Source organism: Selaginella moellendorffii, unplaced genomic scaffold, assembly GCF_000143415.4.
Source record: "Selaginella moellendorffii unplaced genomic scaffold, v1.0 SELMOscaffold_65, whole genome shotgun sequence".
Taxonomy (NCBI): Eukaryota; Viridiplantae; Streptophyta; class Lycopodiopsida; order Selaginellales; family Selaginellaceae; genus Selaginella; species Selaginella moellendorffii.
Genome location: NW_003314326.1, coordinates 221,051 through 241,304, shown reverse-complemented (window position 1 = coordinate 241,304; position 20,254 = coordinate 221,051). Strand labels below are relative to the sequence as shown.

The 20,254-nt window shown below is 53.7% G+C and overlaps 6 protein-coding genes across 7 annotated transcripts; 2 read left to right on the top strand and 4 right to left on the bottom strand.

Moving 5' to 3' along the window:
* Positions 1-160: 160 nt before the first annotated feature.
* Positions 161-2,180, bottom strand: LOC9649051 (hydroxymethylglutaryl-CoA synthase). Its single transcript, XM_002984915.2, has 11 exons — positions 2,118-2,180; positions 1,945-2,051; positions 1,736-1,868; positions 1,533-1,670; positions 1,324-1,482; positions 1,185-1,258; positions 1,060-1,135; positions 956-1,011; positions 809-893; positions 462-755; positions 161-401 (listed from the first exon to the last, which is right to left on the bottom strand). Exons 1-11 carry the CDS (start codon positions 2,178-2,180, stop codon positions 234-236), a joined length of 1,353 nt encoding a protein of 450 aa, XP_002984961.1. The 3' UTR covers positions 161-233.
* Positions 2,181-2,315: 135 nt separating this feature from the next.
* On the top strand, positions 2,316-4,706 carry LOC112351730 (pentatricopeptide repeat-containing protein At4g02750-like). Its single transcript, XM_024690101.1, has 2 exons — positions 2,316-4,085; positions 4,197-4,706. The coding sequence occupies exons 1-2, from the start codon at positions 2,316-2,318 to the stop codon at positions 4,704-4,706; spliced, it is 2,280 nt and encodes a 759-aa protein (XP_024545869.1).
* Positions 4,707-4,738: 32 nt separating this feature from the next.
* LOC9648975 (pentatricopeptide repeat-containing protein At4g02750) lies at positions 4,739-6,685 on the top strand. The gene is made up of 2 exons (XM_024690100.1): positions 4,739-5,785; positions 5,879-6,685. Exons 1-2 carry the CDS (start codon positions 4,739-4,741, stop codon positions 6,683-6,685), a joined length of 1,854 nt encoding a protein of 617 aa, XP_024545868.1.
* Positions 6,686-10,443: 3,758 nt separating this feature from the next.
* On the bottom strand, positions 10,444-12,774 carry LOC112351728 (pentatricopeptide repeat-containing protein At4g02750-like). Its single transcript, XM_024690099.1, has one exon. It carries the CDS (start codon positions 12,772-12,774, stop codon positions 10,444-10,446), a length of 2,331 nt encoding a protein of 776 aa, XP_024545867.1.
* Positions 12,775-13,790: 1,016 nt separating this feature from the next.
* On the bottom strand, positions 13,791-15,542 carry LOC112351727 (pentatricopeptide repeat-containing protein At4g02750-like). Its single transcript, XM_024690098.1, has one exon. The coding sequence runs from the start codon at positions 15,540-15,542 to the stop codon at positions 13,791-13,793; it is 1,752 nt and encodes a 583-aa protein (XP_024545866.1).
* A 2,853-nt stretch (positions 15,543-18,395) lies between these two features.
* On the bottom strand, positions 18,396-19,742 carry LOC9648972 (metal-independent phosphoserine phosphatase). Of its 2 annotated transcripts, none has more exons than XM_024658960.1 (6): positions 19,659-19,742; positions 19,467-19,558; positions 19,293-19,409; positions 19,099-19,230; positions 18,972-19,047; positions 18,396-18,903 (listed from the first exon to the last, which is right to left on the bottom strand). In XM_024658960.1, the coding sequence occupies exons 1-6, from the start codon at positions 19,681-19,683 to the stop codon at positions 18,683-18,685; spliced, it is 663 nt and encodes a 220-aa protein (XP_024514728.1). In that variant the 5' UTR covers positions 19,684-19,742; the 3' UTR covers positions 18,396-18,682. The 2 variants fall into 2 exon arrangements, with proteins under 2 accessions (XP_024514728.1, XP_002984959.1); XM_002984913.2 differs by having other exon boundaries at positions 19,508-19,558.
* Between the last annotated feature and the right edge of the window lie 512 nt (positions 19,743-20,254).

Genomic DNA, 20,254 nt, shown 5'->3' with positions numbered 1-20,254 from the left:
TCCTTGTCTTGGGTGTTGGAACGGAAAATCGTATGTGGAATGGGACTATTCAAGCATACGTCCGCAACGGGCTCGTTGACATGTTTGACACGATTTTTTTATGGCGTCGTGATCCGGCTAGAACAGATGAGAATTCGAGCGTGAGAATCCTCGTTACTGGTTTTATCGGACTACCATTTTTGAGATCTTTTAATACGAAGTTTTCGGTGACAAAATCTCTTCGAAGTTCTAACTCAAGTTAGAGCTCGTCTTTCGTAGGTCCTGCGATATAGAGAGTCTACTCCAGCCAAGTAGAATGCTCCCGGCCTAACAGTTGCCAAATCACCCATTGGGACGAAGTCTTTGGAACCATATCGGCTCTCCATTATCTTCATCGTCTCCACAAACTTTTCTGGAGAAACCTGCCGTGCCGAACATAAATTACAATTTATATGTGATAAGAACGAAGAAAGACAGCGTACCGCAACACAAGAATCGAGTTTCTCTGAGATTGCCATTGTCTTGGCCACGTTCTCCAAGCTGTGAACACCTTCCACTCTTCTGACGCGGATGGAAAAGAGAGACGATGCCAGCCCGCTTCCATACGAGAACATGAGAATGCTTTGGCCATCGTCGAGTAAGCTGGCCTTGTTGTGGACCAGGGAAGCTAGGCCAGCATACAGTGATGCGCAATACGTATTGCCGACTCGTCTCGGAATCAGCGTCGAAGGGGAAACCTTTGCATCATATCCAGGCTCCGCTACAGCTTTCATGACCTGTAAGAGACATTCGGCCCGTGAGAAAAAAACTCCACAGATTTGTAATTCACCTCTTTGAGACTTGCATTGCTGACGATGCTGTCTGCCGTCAATCCTTGAAATGGTTTGAGTTTTTCTCCATCTTCTCCCAGAGAACTGTACACAAGGTCCTACGGTGAATACGCCATAGTCAAGAACAAGGTTTTGTAAAGAGATACCTGCAGTCCCGCTGGTAGTCATTCCACAGCAGCCGCTCAAAACTTCTCCGAACGAGCTGGAATAGACTAAATGAATACATCGGAAATCGCCAAAGGATCCAAACCTTGTTAAAAGGTGCATGGAAGACTAGAAAGTCTGCTTCCTGGACAGTGAACGGTCTCGCCTCGATGCTCTCGTATCTGCATCCATGTTTAAGAAGCATGCGCGATAACGAAACACGATTCACACCTTTCACAGTATCTCTTGTAGCACACATCTAATGCCTTGAGGTAGCACTTTTGGGATAGTTTGGAGTCGACCACCTGGACGACAGCACAATTCAAAGTGAGAAAATAAAAAGGAAAACGACGGAGATGTAGCAATGTACCGGATATTCACTGCTTAAGTCAGGCTTGTAGAAATCATAGACGTGAGCCATGTACGTTCCGGTATAGCTTCGTTCGAGAACAAGCGGCGCGTTCGGTCCTACAAGCATGGCAACCGCACCAGCACCGCCGCTGGGACGAGCAGTGCCTTCAGCATAAACCTGCAATTGACGTGCTGGTCACCGGTTTAGCTCCATGATCGAAAACTTACCGCAATGTCTGCGGCTACAACGATCGCAAGCCTTCCGTCCCATGAGCGACTTTCGATCCAGTTGACACAGTTGAAGAGCGCTGCGGTTCCTCCATAGCAAGCATTGGTGGAGTCAACGCCTTCAATGCCACTGTTCTCCTGTCCAGGTTTTTAACCAACGTTACATAGACCAAAGATGAATGACGATCTCAGTCTCATCTCACCTCGAACAAAGGCATGAGGTAGCTTTTGATGGACTTGCTCTTGTCAATCACGGTCTCGCTTCCAACCTCGAGCCGTCCAATGCTTGAAGGAGATATGTTATAATTCTCCAAGAGCGATTTGACCACTGTCAAGCTATCAAACAAACTTAGAACGAGAATTCTAATGAAGAGGCTTGCGTTCCCTGAGAGAACTTGTGCGATCGTAGCACCTCATGGAGATCACATCTTCGGTGTCCTCGCAGAAAGCCAGGCGCTCCTGTCCCAAGCCTTCGGTGTAGTACTTTGGCGGCACTTTGTCAAACCTCGCCAAGTCTACCTGAAAAGCGATCGCTCGATCGATCGTCAATCATCGATCATGGATCCACATGAAAGATCACAGTACCTGGTTGACGCACACGCCGGGAAAGTAGACCTCCATTGCGAGAATTCCCACGTCTTTCGCCATCGCCACTGACCACGAACCCTAGGGCCCCTTTTCAAATTATGGCCTTTATTCCCGCGCACACGGTGTGTTGATCGCGCCATGGGTCTGCGACGTCCCACGGCACACCTGTAGCCGCGCCCATGGCCCGGGAAGGATATGAGCCTAGCTTTGTTGCAGCGGAAGCAACAGCAAGATCTTTTTGCCAGGAGCCTCAAGCATTGCGCGGCGGCCAAGGATTTGGCAGAGGGAAAGCGCATCCACGCTCAGATCCAAGCCAGCGATCACGCCCACAACACTTTCCTCCGCAATCTCCTCGTCCAGATGTATGGAAAATGCGGCCGCCCTCAAGATGCCGAGGCCGTGTTTGCAGCGACCCAGGAGCCCAATGTCTTCTCCTGGAATATCATGATCCAAGCCTACGCCGACAATGGCGCCGTCCAGGAGGTGCAGAAGATTTTCGATCGGATGCCCGTGCGAGACGTGGTTTCTTGGAATGCCATTATAGCAGCAGTTGCCCAAGGTGGGCATTTGGAATTTTCTGAAAGAGCTTTCTTTCTAACACCTCAGTGGAATTTTGTGTCGTGCAATGCTATGATATCTGCGTATGCATCGAATGGAGAAGTTAATACTTCAAAGAGAATGTTTGATTCTTCGTTGGAGAGGAATATTGTGTCGTGGAACGGGATGATACAAGCATTTGCCCAGAACGGGCTTGTGCACAACGCTCGCGAAGTGTTTGAGAAGATCCCAGTTTGGAGCCCGATTGCAAGCACGACTATGATGACTGCTTACGTTCACAGTGAGCATTACGACAAGGCCAAAGAGATCTTCGATGCTATGCTTGATCGCAGCGTGGTGTCGTGGAATGTGTTGTTGGCCGCTCACGCTTTCAAGGGCGATCCCGAGGGAGCAAAGGCCGGGTTCGACAGCATGCCCTGCCGGACCGAGGTCTCGTGGGGGACGATGATCGCGGCCTTTGCTAACGATGGTTGCGTCGAGGGCGCCGAGAGTTTCTTCCTCAAGATCCCCTACCGGGACGTTGTGTCGTGGAACGCCATGATCCAGGCCTACGCGCAGAATGGGATGATCGAGGAAGCCGAGAGCCTGTTCCAGAAAGCGCCAGTGAAAGATCTTTCCTCGTGGAATGGAATGATCGCAGCGTACGCTCACACAGGTGCCATGGTGAGAGAGGCCGAGAGCCTCTTTTTCGAGAGGATGGCCAAGCGCGACCTCTTGTCTTGGAACGCGATGATGCAAGCTTACGTCGAAGCCGGGCAGACCGACGAGGCCAAGATGCTATACGATCGAATGCCGGCTATGAACCTGGTGACGCTGAATTCTCTCCTCGCAGCAGATGCCAAGAACATCAGCAGCGATGGCCAAGAGCACCACGAAGCCCACTGCAAGAGCTTGTTCGATTCGATGCCTCACAGGGACGTGGTGTCGTGGACGTGCATGATGCAAGCTCACGCCGAGGCCGGTCACGCGGATCAAGCGGAGCTCATGTTCCAGCGGATGCCACAGCACAGGGTGGCGACTTGGAACGCGCTCTTCAATGCGTTTGTGAGGAGATCCGACACTGCCAGAGCCAGGCAAGTTTTTGATTCCATGCCCGAGCGCGGGAGGAGCCACTGGACGTGGCTACTCCACTCCTTGTCCCAGGCCGGGGAGCTCGCCGAGACGAAGCTCGTGTTTGATCGATTGCCCAGCAACGCGCTCCTGTCTTGGAACACGATGATCTCCGCTTACGCTCGGTTTGAATGCCCGCAGCAAGCCAAGGAGCTCTTTGATGCAGCCGAGGAGCGAGATGGCGTCTCCTGGACTGCGGTAATCGCAGCGCTCTCGCAGAACGATCGGCTCCAGGAGGCCGAGGCTGGATTCCAGCGAATGCCCGAGTGGAGCACGGTGACGGTCACGGTGGTGATTGTGGGAAATGCCCAGAATGGGCATTTGGATCGAGCTCGAGCTCTCTTTGAGGAGATGCCGGAGAGGAGTGTGATAACGTGGACGGCCATTGTTTCCGTGTATGCCCAAAAGGGGTATATGGACGAGGCGAGGAGTCTTTTCGAGGAGATGCCCGAGAGGAATGCCGTGTCGTGGAACGCGATGATCAAGGCCTACGACTCGAATGGATTCCACACCGAGGCTCTGGATGCGTTCCAGACAATGATCTTGGAGGGCGCTCCACCCGACGAGATCACGCTGATGACGGTCTTGTCCGCTTGTAGTCATGTCGGATCGATGAGCCGAGCTCGCCAGGTTTTCGTGTCGATGGTGGATGACTTTCGCGTGGTTCCATCCAAGGAACACTACTCTTGCGTGATCGATATGCTTGGGCGAGCCGGCAAGATGGAGCTGGCCGAGGAGATAGTGACGAGCATGCCCATCTCCCCGAGCACCATAGCGTGGGGAGCTCTCTTGGGGGCTTGCCGGATCCACCAGGACATGGAGAGGGCGAGATTTGCCGCTGGGCGTGCCATGGAGATAGATTCCAGTAACCCATCTCACTATTTGCTGCTCTCGACGATCTCCAGCCAATGTGGCTAGTGAGCGATCGATCACAGAGGAAGGAGTGATTCATGCTACGATGGCTCGCGGCTGAGTCAGCGACCAAGAAGGAATGGATGTGCCTGGTGGGATCTGTGAGATCATGCACGCGAACCAGGGATCTCGCGGAGGGAAGACGAATTCACGAGCAAATTCTCACCAGCCGGTTTGCGCAGGACAAGCAGCTGAGCAATCTCCTTCTCCACATGTATGGGCGATGCGGCAGCGTCGACGATGCGCGCTCGCTCTTCCAGCAGCTAGACAACCCAAGCGTCTGTGCGTGGAACACGATGATCCATCTCCTTGCACAGAACAGACATCTGGGGGAAGCGCTGGCGAGCTTCCAGGGTATGCCGGAGAGGGACGTTATCTCGTGGAATACCATGGTTACCGCATTTCACCAACATGGGCATTTGGAGAAGGCTACAGAGATCTTTCACAAGACCCCGCAGTGGGATCTAAGCGCCTGGAATTGCCTTGTGTCGGCAAAAGCTAACGCTGGCCTCGTGGACGAGGCTTCGTGGCTCTTCCAAGTCATGCCCGAGAGGAACATCCAGTCGTGGAACGTTATCATGCACGGGCTTGCCCAGTTTGGTCATCTTGACGAGGCCAGCGTGGCGTTCCACCTGGCGCCCGAGTGGGACGTGGTCTCATGGACGTCCCTGCTGGCGGCATACGTGGAGGAGGACCGGCTTGACGAGGCGAAGGCCATGTTTGACGCCATGCCGCAGCGAAATGTGGTGACATGGAACGCGCTCATCCACGGCTATGCCGTCAACGGTCAATACGAGCGGTCAATGGGGGTCGCGTGGCGGATGCCCCAGCGGGACTGGCGTACGTGGCAGGTGATGATACAGGCCTACGGCGAGTGCGGGGACGTGAGACGGGCGGAGCTGGCATTTGCGTCCGCCCGGCAGGAGCGATCGCTCACAAACGCCATGTTCCACGCGTATGCCCTGAACGGGCATCTGGACAAGGCCAAGACGGCGTTTGACAGCATGGCCTACAAGGACGTAGTGGCGTGGACCGCAATGCTGACGGCGTATGCCCAAAAGGGGCATACCCAGGAGATGAAGCTCGTGTTTGACGAGATGCCCGAGAAGAACATCGTCTCGTGGAATGCGGTGGTGGCGGCGTATACCCAGAACGAGGAACTGGAGCTGGGAATCCAGGCCTTTTCAAGAATCCCCAAGTGGAGCGTCCCTTCGTGCAACGTGATCTTACAAGCGTACGCCGAGCGCAGGCAACTGAGCGAGGCAGTGGACACATTCCACGGAATGCCTGAGCGGGATGTGGTGTCGTGGACGGCGCTGCTCATGATCTACGCCCAGAGCAAGCTCCTGGAAGAGGCTAAGAGAACGTTCCTGCTCATGCCGTGGAGGACCGTCATCTCGTGGACGGGCATGGTGTCGGCGTATGCCCACCACGGGATCCTTTCCGAGGCGAGGCAAGCGTTCGAGGCCATGCCGTGGAAGAACCTCGTGTCATGGAACGTCGTCCTCGAGGCGTATGCCCGAAACGTCTGGGGCTGCAGAGAGGCGCTGGCGCTCTTCCACGTCATGAATCTTGAGGGCATGGTTCCGGACGAGGCGAGCTTCACGTCCATCTTGGCCGCGTGTGCTCACATCGGAGTTGTGTCCGAGGCCTGCGGCTACTTGCGACTGATGAACGAGTACTCGGACCTCCGCCCCGCGAGGGGACACTACAATTGCATCGTGGATCTGCTGGGCCGGACGGGGGAACTGGCGGCGGCGGAGGGGGTGATCGCCGCCATGCCGGTGCCTCCTGATGCGGTCTCATGGAGGAGCTTGCTGGGAGCTTGCAGGAACCACGGTGACAGCGATCGCGGCGGCCGCGCGGCGGCGCGTGTGGTGGAGCTCGACGACGAGGACACCGCGGTGTATTCGCTGCTGTCCGAGTTGATCTGGCAGGGAGATCGAGAGGGAGTAGCGATGGATTGGATCACTTTCTCTCTTTGACAATCAAGAACAGCGTTATCTTCGCGGGGTTTATTTGAAGTTTTGAAAATATTCGAGGTCGAAGCGTGGAAGACCGTGTCAAAGTCGCTGCTTAGACTGAGCTGGCCATGTTATGTGAAGTAAAATCTGGCAGAGCTCCTCTCGTTTGTTTGTTTCTTCTTGTACGTCCAAAACAATTTCTCATGGCATCGCATCGCATGATCGCATCCAGGCCGGGGTCTGACCACCACCCACATTATTTACGCTCATGCGTACGCCACCATTGGACAAACACCAGCATGGCACAGCATTTGATATTCTTTCTCTTCAAATCCCTTCCTCCGAAACGCGAATGATTTGACCGAAGGCCAAGGCCACCAACTTGAAGGAGTTGCGCCACCTTTTCCCCGGTCAAGTCTGGCTTCCCTAACCCGTGTGATCGTGTTGCTGGGCTGCCAAACTTGTCCACAAGGCCGGCATGCATGGCATTTCTTTGCTGGTGGAGGGAATCGATCGTTGGACCGAGAGCAAAAGCGAAGCCCAGGAGCAGTCAGTCACCTTTTTTATACACATATTTACACAGGTGTATATTGTATTGTATTGTATATGGCTACAGGGGGGTGTATGCAGCGTGTCAACGTCGGTCCCCTGGCCTGACAAAACAAGATCACTGCTGTGTGCCTTGTTTGCGCTTGTTTGCTTTTTGGTGTTTGGATGGAGATGGAGGTGGCCGGGGGGATTTTCCCTGAGCAAACCTCGCCGCTAATTCCTTCCACCCCACCATCAACATGGAGGAGAGATAGAAATATCAATATCTAATGTCCTACTCAATCCCCGACGCCTGGTTACCAATTGTTTAGTGATGGCGTCGATCGAGATCGAGAGCGAGTGTTTTTTAGGTAGAGAGATGCCTGTTTATGAACTGGCTCCAACTAACTCGGACGATGAAAGCCCTGATCAGTGATGAGCGAGCAAAAACAACGAGGCCAAGCATGCTTTAGTGTGAGTGTGAGCTGAGAATGAGAGAGAGAGAGAGGAGGAGTCTATCACTCACTTGTTAGATAGCTAAGTAGCTATAGCTGGAAGGAAGGCCTGGAGGCTGGAGAGGTGTAGATCCTATCCTAGCTAGCATTGGATTCTATCTCTCTCCCCCTCGCATTGCCCAAGAAGCCGGAGAAGCCGTCACTCACACAAGCTATCATGGCGGCAGGATCGTCAGGCGGAGCATCCGAAGGCGGAGGGGACGAAGAGGCCGTGAATCACAGCGACCATGATCCACATATTGTGCTCAAGAAATCGTCTAGCCGGGACTACTCGCGGGTCATGTGTGAAACGCTCACTTACAGCAGTGGCGGCCAGCAGCAGCAGCAGCGGGGGCTGAGCTCCAAGGCGATGAATGGCAGCGGGATGATGATGATGGAGAGGCAGGGAAGCATCCGAAACGGTGGGTCGAGCACCAGGTATGCCGCGCCCAGCAAGCGGAGCTACTTTGGCCACCACTTCCTGGGTTGCTTCCCCGGGAGCCGGAGTAGCAAGACGAGGAGCTCGCTGGGCCTCATTCCCAAGTTGGTTCTCGCGGATCATCCCGGCCATGGTGCTGCCGCTGTGGCGGAGATGATGATGGTGGCATCCGGAGGAGGAGGTGGCGGCGGTGGCGGCGGAGGGAGCATGAGATGCGGCAGTACCAAAGGCGGGCCAACTTTCTCTAGAGTTCCGGCGGATTCTGCTCGAGGGAGCTACAGCGAACCAACGTCTCCACAGGTGACTTGCATTGGACAGGTAAAGGTGAGATCATCGTCTTCCTCCTCCTCCAAGAAGAAGAAGAAGCTCAAGAACAGCAAAGCACTACCCGCAACGCAGCCGGCCCCTTCTTCCATCTACTGCAATGGCCGGAGCTCTGGTGGATTGCTGCTGCGCAGCAAGAGCAAGAGGTCGTCCATCTCGTCGCCCTTGGCATCCCCTGCTCGCTTCGCCAGATCCAACTCGAGTAGGAAAGGGGGCGAGCTGTTTGATGCCGCCGTGCGGGCAGTCCAGGAATCTGTGGTGACGAGCACTTGCAAGGACCAAGATCCAGACACCAGCTATGAGATCGATCTAACGGACTTTGCCAGGGATTCTATTCATGAAGAGGATCCTCCGCCTGTGAGCTCCGAAGTTGCTGCAAGTCACCAAGATAAAGAAGACCAAGATGGAAATCACGATCGAGAACAAGTTGCAGCAGCCAAGGAGGAGGAATCCGAGGAGGAAGATCACGAGGAGCACTCGGATTCAAGGAGTAACAGTCCCACCGGCAGGGGATCCACCGGTACCACTGCTGCCGCGGATGTTATCGCCCAACACCGCCAGCTCGCAATCGAGGTGTGCCAGGCGCTGGCTGCCGCTAGCAATTCCAGCAATTTGGCACCGGATCGTCGCCATCACGGCGACGAGCAGGATCGATCATATCACGAAGAGCAACACCTACGGCCCGTGGCGGTGGATGTGTGTGTCAAGAAAGCGGCCGCCTTGACGCTCAAGCGATTGGATTCGTTGGGGGCTTCGGATCCGTCGCCCAGGGCGTGCCTGTGGATGCGCCGGAGCATTGGAAGGCCACTGGCGCTCGATCTCAGTCGCAAGCACAGGCGGAACTAGGAGAAAAGTAAGTTCGTGTTCTTGGCAAGTTTCAATCGAGTCCCAGCGTGACGATTTACTCGAACAATCCAAAGAGGAAGAGAAAGGTGACGAGCCTCCAGGCATGCACGGATTTGGCGTCGTGTCCGCCGCATTCGTTGCCGCTATCACGGGCGGCAAACTTGTCATGGATTCTTCGTCTCTCATATCCCTCCACCACGCTCGTGTCTGCCGCTCCAGGATCATCGAAGCGCTCACGAAGTGTGTTTGTATGGCTGATGCCCGGCAGATTTTGGTTACACGGAGTTCGTTGGTGTCTGGCTAGAGCCGACAATGGAGCTCAATTCTTCCATGAAATGCGGGATGACGAACAAGGCCGAGACAGTGCCGTATCGTCGTTGCTTGCCGCCATATGCCTGCCCAGTTGACAAGGCACTGGCCTACCTCGAAGTGGAATGGATCAAGCCGGACAGTCCCAGCGTCACGGTGGACCTCTAGTCGAAAAGTTTCCGATCCGAGGCTTGCTCTTTTCACGATTCCACTGCTAACTACCTGAATGAGAAGCACGATTCTAGCCATGGAGAAAAGGATGTGCTTGCATTAAGCTATTGCATCGAGTCATTTTCAGTGGTGCTCGCTCCAACTTGGGACTAAGTCAAGCTTCCTTGTGGATATAAAGCTCGCCTAGTTTCGTTGTGAAGAGCGAGCGAGTAAGTGGTACTTAGTAAAATCTGGTCAGGATGACTCTCCTCGCCATCATCTTGCTGCTGATCCACGCCATGAGCTTCGGAGACGCCTCCGACGGTTGTCCCGACGACATTGGAACAAACCTCATGTACTACAACACAGGTAACACGAGCTTGGGAAGTCCGTTCCAGCAGAACTGGCTAGATGTGTATCAAGTCCTGCTGGATCATGCTCCCCAGGCTGTCTCTTCGGAGTTTAGCCACGGCCAGTCGCCCAACACTGTCAGTGGCTTCGCCCTCTGCATCAAAGGCAGTAACTGCAAGGGATGCTTGCAGACTATCAAGGCGAATCTCGATCGAGCAGCGCCCCTCTCCAAGGGAGCTAGGCTGTGCATGAAGACGAGCACCGACGTGTGCTACATGCGCTACGAGGCATACAGCTTCAACTTCAATTGCTTGCAGGGGCTGAGCTCCTCGTCGTCGTCATGATCGAACGCTCGTAACTCTCGTGCTTGATCGTTCTTCGTTGTAAAAGCTCGAGCTCTCTAACTCATGATAAACTAAGCCAGTTTGCCGATGAGCCCTTGTCTCAAAGCCTGTGCAGTGAGCCGCTACCGCCTGCATGCTGCAGAGTAGCATGTAGGGGCCGGAGACGTCGTACTCGTGCTGGAGTGCCTCCTCGGCTGCTCGTGCTCCGCGCTCCACATCGACATTGTTTCGGCAAGCCGCTAGCAAAGTCCCCCAGGCCACACCATCAGGAGGGAATGGCATTGTTCCTATCAAGTTCTCCGCGTCCCAAAGCCGCCCGGAGCGAGCGAGCATGTCCACCATACAAAGGTAGTGCTCGCGAGTGGGCGATAGTCCCACATCGTCGGTCATGCAAGTGAAGTGGTGCCATCCTTCCTTGACAAGTCCCAAGTGGCTGCAAGCGGCGAGAATACTAACAAAGCTCACCTCGTTGGCCACAACTCCTTCCAAGTTCATGAGTGGAAAGAGCTCCAGCGCCTTTGAGCATTGCCCATTCAAGGCATATGCATCAAACATGGTGTTCCACGACGTTGCATCGCCCTGTGGAAGCTGCTCCAGCAAGAACCGAGCTTCCTCTAGAAACCCTTTCTGAGCATAGCCCGCAACCATAACGTTCCACGACACCACATCTCGGCTGGGCATAGAGTCAAACACCAGTTTCGCAGTCTCAAGATACCCTCTTTGGGCATTTGCTGACACAACTGAATTCCAAGACACAACATTCCTTTTGGGCATCCGATCAAACACAGCCTTGGCGCCCTCGAGGTTGGAGTCCTTGCAGTTGGCTTGGATCATCGCATTCCACGCCACCACGTCCACGCAATGCACGCTGTCGAAGAGATCACCGATCTCAAGCAGTCGACCCAGCTGCGCGTATGCCGCGACGACGGCAGTCCAGGCGACGGCGTCCTGGCGGGGCATCTTCTCCAGCATCAATCGCCCGGCCGCCGGATCCTCCCCGGCAACCAGTTGCACCATCGTGCTCCACGACACTCGATTCCTCTGCGGCATCGCATCGAACAGCCTCTTGCTACCATCGACCCCGCCATTTTGCGCGTAGGCCTGGATGAGCGCGTTCCAGGCAACGAGATCCCACTGTGGCATTCGCTCAAACACCGCCGTGGCTTCATCTGGAGCGTCCACCTGACCGTATCCCCCAATCATGGCCGTCCAAGTAACCACGTCTCGTTGGCTCATCTCATCGAAGACGTGCTTGCTCGAGCTCATCTCGCCCGTGGCCTCGGCATGGCAAGAGATGATAGTGTTCTTGGCTGCCAGCCCTTGCTCGGGCATCGACTCGAAGTGTCGCAGTGCCTCGCTCGTGAATCCGTTGTGAGTGAAAGCCGCGATCATGGCGGTCCAGGAGATGGAGCTGTGCTGTGGTATGCTGGCGAACACGTCCCAGGCCTCGTCCACGCATCCGGCCTGGGCGAATGCCGCGATCATCGTTGTCCAGGAGATGGTGTCGTGCTGGGGGATGAGATCAAACACGAGCTTGGCATCGGTGATGGAGTCGACCCTCTGGCTTAAGATTTGCAACATGGAGTTCCAGGAGACCATGGTCCGGCACGGCATTTCATTGAAGATGGCTGCTGCTGTGGATAAATCTCCAGCTTGAGCATTTGCTTGGAGCATCACTGTCCACGACACTGCATCCCGGTCCGGCATCCATGCAAACACTTCCTGGGAAACTTCTAAACTATCTAGATCTGCGGACGCTTGGAGCAGTGCATTCATGGACACTAGATTCCACTCGGGCATCTTGTAAAACACCTCTGTAGCAGAATGGAGATGTCCCGTTTGGGCATACGCCTGAAACATGGCGGTCCAGGAGATGATGTTTCGGTGAGGCATTTGATCAAAGGACTGCTTGCCATAACCCAAGCGATCGTCTTTGTCAGACACAGCGATCAACGATGAGCACGAGATGACGTCCCAATGAGGCATCCGGAGATAGATGATGGTCACTAGCTCCGGCTGCCCGCTGTAGGTATAAGCCTGCAGGAGTGTGTTCCATGAAACAACCGTTCTAACGGGCATCAAATCAAAAAGGGACTTGGATTCATCAAGACGGTGGGAGCAAGCAAGAGCTTGAATAAGAGTATTGGTCGATATCGCGTTTGTTTGAGGCATTCTTTCAAAGAGAAAAAGAACAGTTCCAATATGCCCAAACTCGGTATATGCTGCTAATATCGTGTTCCACGACACCACGTTTCGGTGGTCCATGCAATCAAAGACATAATGAGCTCCCTCGACATCTCCAGCTAGAACGAAAATCGCTATCATCGCGTTCCAGGAGACAACATCCTTGCAAGGAACCGCATCGAAAATGAGCTTGGCGTCGTGGAGTTGCCCGTTTTGGGCATATGCCTGGATCATGATGTTCCAGGAGAAGAGATTGGGCTGCCGAAGCGAATCGAAAACCTGCCTAGCGCTGTTTACATCGCCGCATCGGCCATACATTTGGACGATGAGGTTCACGAGGAAGGTGTTGGTAGCGTGCACGCTGGAGAGAATGCTAGAATGGAGGTGTTTGGCCTGGGATATGTCTCGGCAGGATCGCACGAGCTGCGCAAACGCGTCTTGCTCCTGGAGAGCGCTCAAACCATGGATGGATCTCGTGCGCACCAATTGCCACGGCCTCATACAAATAAGGGCCCCGCGAGAGAAATCTAGGTTGGAGGAGTTTCATTCGATGGCGAGTGAATGGCGAGCTAGTCCTCTTCTTCCACCAAGTTCCAAGCCCGCGACGTTGGTCCTGGACATGGATGGGACGTTGTTATGGCCCTTGACTAGCGATCGATTGCACATATCCAAGCGGCCAGGAGTGGATCAGTTTCTAAAGGATATGGCGGACATCTACGAGCTTGTGTTGTGGACTAGCGCTCCTAGTGACTACGCAGCCAACGCGTTGCGGCAGCTCCAGTGCAAAGGATCCGAGTTCTCGCACTTACTATCAAACATGGACTTTGGAGCAGATCTAACCAAGGACGTGACCAAGCTTGGTCGGGATTTGAGCAAGGTGGTGCTGGTGGACGACGACCGGGATTTGATACCAGATCATGTTGTGGATAACGCCATTATGATCGAAAGCTATGAGGGCGATAACGATGATGACTGCCAGCTCTCCAACGTGGCCGAGATCCTCCGGAAGCTTGCGGTTTCCAAAGACGTGAGAGGAGAACTCCGGAAGCTCAGGGACGACGGAGCTCTTGATCACATTGAAGTTTACAGCGACAGTGATGATGATGTCTTGGAGCTCGATCATAACGATGATGATTTTGACGGCTAGTGTATCTCTCTCATTCTTGAGCATTCAATGATTCAACGACAATGTTTGATAGGAGAGAGTAAAGCGATGCCCATTGCGGATCCAGCTCTAGAGCGTGCTTGGCCACGTAACATCCCCGTCCCAGATCGCCATGGTTCCTACAAGCTCCTAGCAATGTTTTCCAGGCAAAATGGCCACCGTCCAGCTCCAGAGATGGCATGTAACTAACGAGCTCCTCGGCGTGTTCGAGCCTTCCCACTCGTCCCAGGTTGTCTATAACGCAGATGTAGTGATCTCGCTCCGGCTCTAGTCCATAGTCACCGGCCATGGACTCCAAGTAGCGCTGCGCGTCCTGTGGACGCCCAAGGTGGCTGCATGCCGCCAGAATGGTGGTAAACGATATGCCGTCCGGGGTGGTACCGTCGAGCTGCATCTCACGGAAGAGCTGGATGGTCGCCGTGCTGTGCTCGTCGAGGGCATACGCCTCCATCATGGAGTTCCACGAGGCAACGTCTCTGGTGTTCAAAGGATCATCAAAGAGTTTCTTCGCGTCTTGCAGCTGGCCGTGCCGCGCGTAGGCATCGATCAAGCAACTGCAAGACCAAGTTCCTCTCTCCGGCATCAGCTCTTCAAAGAGCTGCCTCGCTTCCTTGAGATGCCCGTTTCGAGCATACGCTGCTATAATGGCGTTCCATCCAGCAAGGTCGTGCCTGGGCATTCGATCAAACGCTGCTTTGGAACGGTCGAGGCTCTCGGCACGAGAGTATAGAAGTAGTAACCCCGTCCAGGAAACTACATTCTTCTCCGGCATATCGTCGAATGCCGCCTTGGCATCCGAAAGTTTCCCGAAGGTCGCAAGAGCCTGAAACATGGAAGTCCAAGAGATGACATCTCGCTGCGGAGCTCGATCAAACAGATCTTGTGCTTGACGTACCTGAAACGCTTGCGAGTACGCTGAGATCATCGTGTTCCATGTGACGAGGCTGCGCGCATGCATCGAATGAAACACACTTTGTGCTCTACTGATCTCCCCTTTCAAAGAGAATTCTTGGATCATGGCAGTGGACGACAGGACCCCGTGTGCGGGCATTCTCTCGTAGACAAGTTTGCAGTGCTCTAAATCATCCGTTCGTGCATGGAGGATGTTCCACGAGACATGGGATTTCTCCGGGTTGTTGTCAAACCAGTGTTTGGCATCCCGGTTGTGGTAGGCTGCCAAGTCCCAGGAAACACCATCACGCGCTGGCATCTTGTGAAACACATCACTCACTGCGCACGGATCCAACCCCGCCTGTAGCATTGTATTCCAAGAGATGATGGTCCGAGCGGGCATAGCATCAAAGGTAGCCTTTGCAAGAGATCTCTCATCTCCATTCTGGGCATTTGCTGCGAGTAGCACATTCCAAGTGATTGCATTCCGCTGTGGCATTTTTAAGAAGAATGTCTGAGCTTCTTGCTTGTGCCTTGCATGCATAAAAAGCGCAACCATTGACGTCCAGGTAACCACGTCCCTCCGCGGCATCTGGTGAAAGAAATCCATGGCCTCCGCAGTATACCCATTCCGGGCATATGCCTGGATCATGAAATTCAACGAGAAGATGTTGGGCTCTTGGATCTCGTGGTCCAACACCATCCTTGCCTCTTCCGGGCTGCCACATCTGCCGTACGCCTGGATCAAGAGATTGACGAGAAAGAAGCCGCTTCCACTGCCGATGATTCGAGCGTGGAGCTGCCGTGCCTCCGCAAGGCAAGCACAGGACCGGAGGCTGCGGGCAATGCTCATTCATTCTAAGGAATTGTGAGTGTGGATTCTTTGGATGGAATGGAGGGGTCCCGAGGACAAGGAAATGCTCCACGTCGCACCACGACTGGTTGTCGCTAGAGATGCTCAAGACATTGAACGAAGCGGCTGCCTTGCCCGTGACCGTGACCGTGCGTCACCACCACTAAAGAACAGACACATACCACACTCGGTGTAGGGCATTTGTGCTCTTGCAGCTCACTCACAGTGACAGATATCGCTACTTAGAGGCAGTTCTCACCCCGTCGAGGCGAAACGCGTGTGCTTCTCTCACGCGAGCTTGCTATGGCCCAAAGCCTTCATAGATTGCTCCTTCGAGGGATAAGATCGCTAAGTACCATTGACAAAGATTCCCTCTTGAGCATGTCCGGATTGAATCTGGATTAGAAGATCCCAGGGCTCGAATAAAAAGCTATACGAGTTGTTTACCGCCGAAAGTTGCTAACAGCATCCTCTCTTGCTCACGGATGCCTTGAAGGTCTCCCAGGAGCTGATGAACATCTTTCGTCGCGAGGAGAAATGTTTGCAGGGCACTTGACAAATGCAGAATGAAGAGAATTTGATTGAGACATGAAGTAATTTTTGCAGAGTCGCCAGAGTCGCCAGAGTCGCCAGCAATCCGATCCTTCCATCACAAGTGGATCAGTGATGCACATCAGGTTTTAATGCGGATGTTGTTGCCAACATCTCCCTCTACCTTCCTCTTCTTCGACGTGACTGGACCCCTTTTCTTCGATGCAATGCCGGTGTCGCATCACAGAAAAGGCACTGGAAAACATTTTCGGGCCCAGTGTACCTCTCACCAGCACAAAGTCTGTGAACCCAGCCATTGCAAACACCGCATTGAACCCAGTCACCACGCTCTTCTTCACCAAAGTAACAGAACACTCAACGCACGAATCCTGAAACAATAACAAATCAGTCTTCAATCTACATGAAATCAAACAAAGCAAACCTCCTCTCTTGGAACCCTTCCTTTCAGAACATCGCAATGTCCATCGACGGCCTTGAGAGCACTACTAAAACCACCGAATGTAGACACAACTTCGTCGTACACATCCTCACCTTTTTTCATATCCCCATGCGTCACCATGAACAACCCATGCCAGAAGCACTTGCGACCTGCGGACTTTTCAGCCAATTCGCAGAAAATTTGTCCAGCCAGTTCCCTCGCCTCGGCGTGGATCCTGATCGCGTTTGTTGCCACCGATACCTGGATCACAACCACGAGTCCCCCAGCTACATAATACGTACGCGCCCTGAGGTGGTTGAACTCCTTGGGAATAATCAGAACTCTCTTGTTCGGGTACTCCTCACAAATGTCCTCGCCAGTCACAACGACCTCCGGATCTATAACGAGCTGGGCCCCGTTATTCAACGTGAGAAGCGGTCTGTATAACGCAGCAGCCAATATCGTAGCCATCTCAGCGTTCCATCCTATTCGAGCCTGTCGAACATGACCACTTTTCAATCTCAGTGCGAGCGTCAGTATCTTTTTTCTCCTTCAACGTCTTAGCCAGCAACGCCATGACATATCCCCTACCACCTGTTCCACGTCTCCAAAGAGATACCGGTAGACCAGACTCGGCACGAAACCAGTCCACCACATCAAGTCCGCAAGCTCCTTGACTGAAACTTGTAACTTTTGGTGGTCTAGATACTTGCACAATTCACGAGCCTACAGTAGGAAACAAACGCAGCCATGAGCTCACACGCACTTACCTCGTATCCTCCACATATAAAAAAGTCTGCTGGCCGTTTATCGTGCTCAAGGTCCTTCCTGATCCCACTCGTCACAGAAAAGCAGACAACGAGATAGCAGACAAATTGCACAGCCACGACCTTATCCCTGGCATCTGTACGTTTCGCCACTGAAGGCTTCCTAATTCCTGTTTGACTTCCACCGTCCTTGTCCACACCAGTGGCATTGGCATCGTCAACTACAACATAGACGCGATCCCGGGATGTCCTGAGTCGAATAAATTCCTCCAAGTTTCTGTAGTCTTCAGCAGCAAGAATGTGTTGCATATCCTGCTTGTCGTCTATGTAAGCCAGGAGCAGACTGTTTCTCAGCGTCATGAAAGGATCATTGACAAACTGTGAGCAATCCACGTACAGTAGCTGTCCTGTGCTTCCTCTTCCGCTTCCATCTCGTCTCCATCAGCCTCTCCATCTTCCTTTGGTACTACAGCTTCCCAGAAAGGAGGAACGGGGCTCTTCTCACGAGCCTTTGCAAACCTCCGATGCATGTTCACAACAGCAGCCATTACGCAAGTTGTCTTTCCGGAGCCCGCTGTGCCAGTGATCACGGCGAAAGTTGGTGCATCTACTGATCGCCCATCTTCGGCAAGGAGGCTGTTCATGATGAAGCTTTCCACTCTCGGCGCGATGTCACGGCCCATATACTCGAACGATGGTTTCCTTTCCATCTGAAGAAACAAACAGATTGCTGGCCTGAAATGGAGCTCCAAGCTGACGACAGGACGAGTCAGAACAGTGAAAAAGTCCATATCACCAAGCCTCGCATGGAGAGTTTCATGAGACATGTGGCTGCCATTGATAAAGATGTTGATTTGTGCTGTGCTTCAGAAAAACTATTAAAACACGGCTACCTTTTAGAAAACGATCTCTCGGCAGCTCGAGCTGCAGGGCAGCCCCGAATGTCAAACCACAGGCTGTCCAGTGGTTGCGGTCGAGATAAAGAAACACTCGCCCAGTGATTTGGTGCTTCGTGATGGCAGCTCCGAGTTCGCCATTGAAAACTGGATACTCCTTATCCAGAGCCTTACCCAGCTCGGTGAAGCCGAGCGTATAGATTCCATCACCCAACAAAGATAGTGAATATTCCTAGAATTTATGCTGATGTAAAGATGCACACACTCCTTACGTTCATTTGCGAGTGATTACGTTTCAGGAGTCCAAGTGACCTGTTTGGTGAAAGAAATTCATGGCTTGAGCAGTATACGCATTCCGGGCATACGCCTGGATCATGATGTTCGGATCTCTGCCTTTTCCGGGATCAGAAAGACGCATCTTCCACTGAGGATTCGAGCATGGACAGTGCAAGCACAGGACCGTAGGCTGCTAAAGAATGGAGAGTCTCAATTGGAAAGAAGAGAGGGTCAGCCCGACTTGGCGCCACCTCCAAATGCCGAGGACAAGAAGCCAACGCCCTTGAGATGCTCCACGTCGCACCACGACTGGAACTTCCACTGGTTGTCGCTAGAGATGCTCAAGACATTGATCGACGCGTTGGGGACACGGCCCGGCGCTGGCTTGCCCGTCGCGGTGACATGCATGGACTGAAGAACACCACCGTGCGTCACCACCACCACTCTCTCGCCTTGAAGAAAGAGAAGAGACCACACACTCATCAAACGGGTGTGTCGATCGGAGAAGATCTAGGAATACCTTCGTGCTGCCGAGCAATGTCTTCAGCCGCTCTTGCCGCGCGATCGCGCATCTCACCGAAGCTCTCCCCTCCACCCTGAGAAAACCATCTGTGAGCTCACTCACAACACTGAGCCTTAGTTCTCACCGGGATGGGTTCGTCGCCGGACGAAGAGGCGAGTATCTTAAACGCGTGGGCTTCTCTCTCGCGAGCTTGCTTTGGCGTCAGGCCTTGGAGCCTGCCCAAATGCCGCTCTCGAAGCAGTGGTGTCGTGCTCACCTGCAAAAGCCATAAGAAAACGTTTGACATTCTCAAGAACACATGGGAGAAGCATGCTCTACCTGTGACAATCCCAGCTTTTCAGCGATTGTCTGGGCCGTGTCTGATGCACGGCGAAGATCCGACGAGTAAACCGCTGTGATCTTCTGCGAGCTTTGTTTAGCCAAATGTTCCGCAAGCTGAGAGGACGAAAACCAAAAGACAAAAATGAGAGAGATCGCTTTGATCATCCTGACCTCCACAGACTCTTGGCTGCATTCTAGTCTTTTCAACATACAGCGGATGCTTGCTTCCTTCCAGCGTCGTTTAGATCGGTCTCCAATTGTCCCTGACAAGAAGAAAAAAAACAACAAAAAAGAAAGAAAAAAAAATAGGATCCATGATCGTCAATGCCATGGTAGCCGATCGATCGATCGACACACACATACCTGGAGCTTCCCGCTGGCGTTCCATGTCGTCTCACCATGACGCACACAAATCAAGACGGCCATGGCCACGATTAGGGCGAAAACCAAAAAGGAGGTCCAGGGTTCAAACCGCAAGATGACACTTCAGCCGGCAATACGGTCGTTATTTAGGGTTTTGGAGGGATTAAACCCTAGCGTGGGGGAGGAGGAGAAGAATGCGCGATGCTGCTGGACAAGTTTCCGGCGCCGCAGGACAAGGGCAGCGGCATCAACTCGTCGTGGCTGCGCGGATCCGTGCTGAAGCTCAAGCGATGCATCCCAAGCCGCGAGGAAGGGGCGGCATTGGCAAGGGCGACCGTGTCGCATCGATCGCCGTCGCCCAGCAGGCGGGCATTCGAGGTGGGTCAGGCGTCGTCTCGCTCGGCCTTCTCCCACGATGTGTTCAAGCGATCGGCGTCGGTGGATTTGGGCCGCATTGCATCGCACAGAGGTCCGTCCACCACTCCCACTCGCCTGTCCAGCCACGAGCACACGGGGTTCCAGAGGAAGGAGCACGTCCAGGAGGAGAGGAGGGGGCGGAGGGTGGGAGCTGCCGCCGCTAGGGAGGTTGCGAGCTC

Bases quoted from the DNA above. Each gene is read 5' to 3' on its own strand.
- LOC9649051 (XM_002984915.2), bottom strand. From the start codon at position 2,180: ATGGCGAAAGACGTGGGAATTCTCGCAATGGAGGTCTACTTTCCCGGC. The intron at 1,012-1,059 runs GTTTGGATCCTT...AGTCTATTCCAG, and splicing joins TCCATGCACCTTTTAACAAG to CTCGTTCGGAGAAGTTTTGA. The intron at 894-955 runs GTATCTCTTTAC...CCTTGTGTACAG, and splicing joins GACTACCAGCGGGACTGCAG to TTCTCTGGGAGAAGATGGAG.
- LOC112351730 (XM_024690101.1), top strand. From the start codon at position 2,316: ATGAGCCTAGCTTTGTTGCAGCGGAAGCAACAGCAAGATCTTTTTGCC. The intron at 4,086-4,196 runs GTGGGAAATGCC...TATGCCCAAAAG, and splicing joins TGACGGTCACGGTGGTGATT to GGGTATATGGACGAGGCGAG.
- LOC9648975 (XM_024690100.1), top strand. From the start codon at position 4,739: ATGCTACGATGGCTCGCGGCTGAGTCAGCGACCAAGAAGGAATGGATG. The intron at 5,786-5,878 runs GTGTTTGACGAG...CTGGGAATCCAG, and splicing joins ATACCCAGGAGATGAAGCTC to GCCTTTTCAAGAATCCCCAA.
- LOC112351728 (XM_024690099.1), bottom strand. From the start codon at position 12,774: ATGATAGCGATTTTCGTTCTAGCTGGAGATGTCGAGGGAGCTCATTAT.
- LOC112351727 (XM_024690098.1), bottom strand. From the start codon at position 15,542: ATGAGCATTGCCCGCAGCCTCCGGTCCTGTGCTTGCCTTGCGGAGGCA.
- LOC9648972 (XM_024658960.1), bottom strand. From the start codon at position 19,683: ATGGAACGCCAGCGGGAAGCTCCAG. The intron at 19,048-19,098 runs GTGAGAACTAAG...TGGTTTTCTCAG, and splicing joins CCGGCGACGAACCCATCCCG to GGTGGAGGGGAGAGCTTCGG. The intron at 18,904-18,971 runs GTATTCCTAGAT...TCTTTCTTCAAG, and splicing joins CATTGCTCGGCAGCACGAAG to GCGAGAGAGTGGTGGTGGTG.